The 878-nt window shown below is 40.0% G+C and overlaps 1 protein-coding gene across 1 annotated transcript; it reads left to right on the top strand.

The window, feature by feature from the left end:
- Positions 1-20: 20 nt before the first annotated feature.
- On the top strand, positions 21-737 carry LOC107735610 (tetraspanin-31-like; the record flags this gene model as incomplete). Its single annotated transcript, XM_016547240.1, has 3 exons — positions 21-199; positions 293-433; positions 614-737. Coding segments are annotated over exons 1-3 (343 nt in total), but the record flags the coding sequence as incomplete, so codon positions are not given.
- Positions 738-878: the final 141 nt, after the last annotated feature.

Here is an 878-nt window from a genome sequence, read left to right as displayed (position 1 = left end):
CCTTTGTACTACTTGTTTTTTTTTTTTTTGTATTGTAGTTTAATGCCCATAAAACTGCAAGTCTAAATTTTCCCATCTGAATGTTGTGAAGTCCTTGACCACAACTGCTTTTCCACAGTACATGGTCATTCTCTTCATTGTGTTCCTCTTCCAGTTTGGAGTTTCCTGTTCTTGTCTGGCCATGAACCAGGGTCAACAGGTAATCCTAATGAACTTTAAAGCACTCTTGTTGTTGTTGCACAAGTGTTTGAGTGTGATTCCTGGTATTTGTCTTGTAACATTACCAAAACAGGAGAAGCTGCTAGGCTCATCCTGGGGACTAATGAGTAAAGACACAAGAATCAGCCTTGAGAAGAAGCTGGACTGCTGTGGCCTGTTCAACAATACACAGAACCAGGGAGTGTTTATGTCTGACTTACACTTCTGTGATGCTGTAAGAATACATCCTTGTGTTCCATTTTTGATTTACTTTGACTTTTTGACACATTATTGAACCGATAAAGTAGTTTTGAATGAATGGAGCGCTGATGATAACATATAGCTGGGACGGTGGATGCTTAGTTAACCAAATGTGAAAAATGAGAGATGAACACCCTGTTTTCTTTTCCTACAGCCATGTGTAAAAAAGAGCCCCTGCCTCACTTGCGGTGAAAAGATGCTCCAACATTCATCAGAAGCTTTGAAGATCCTTGGAGGAGTCGGCCTCTTTTTCAGCTTTACAGAGGTTAGTTCAGGTGGTAACTAGTGGGAGATCTGGACTTCTTTCAGTCAGGGTTAGGGAAGGAGTCAGTTAGAGAATCATGGTTGGAATAAATTGTTATGATTTGCAATTAAGAATGTAACCTACTACATTTCCCATCATTAGAAGGATGAAATGC

Source organism: Sinocyclocheilus rhinocerous, unplaced genomic scaffold (genome assembly GCF_001515625.1).
Source record: "Sinocyclocheilus rhinocerous isolate Xijiao unplaced genomic scaffold, SAMN03320098_v1.1 C36174360, whole genome shotgun sequence".
In the NCBI taxonomy this organism is placed as follows: domain Eukaryota; kingdom Metazoa; phylum Chordata; class Actinopteri; order Cypriniformes; family Cyprinidae; genus Sinocyclocheilus; species Sinocyclocheilus rhinocerous.
The sequence above is the reverse complement of the archived record's forward strand: the minus strand, read 5'-3'. Positions and strand labels throughout refer to the sequence as shown.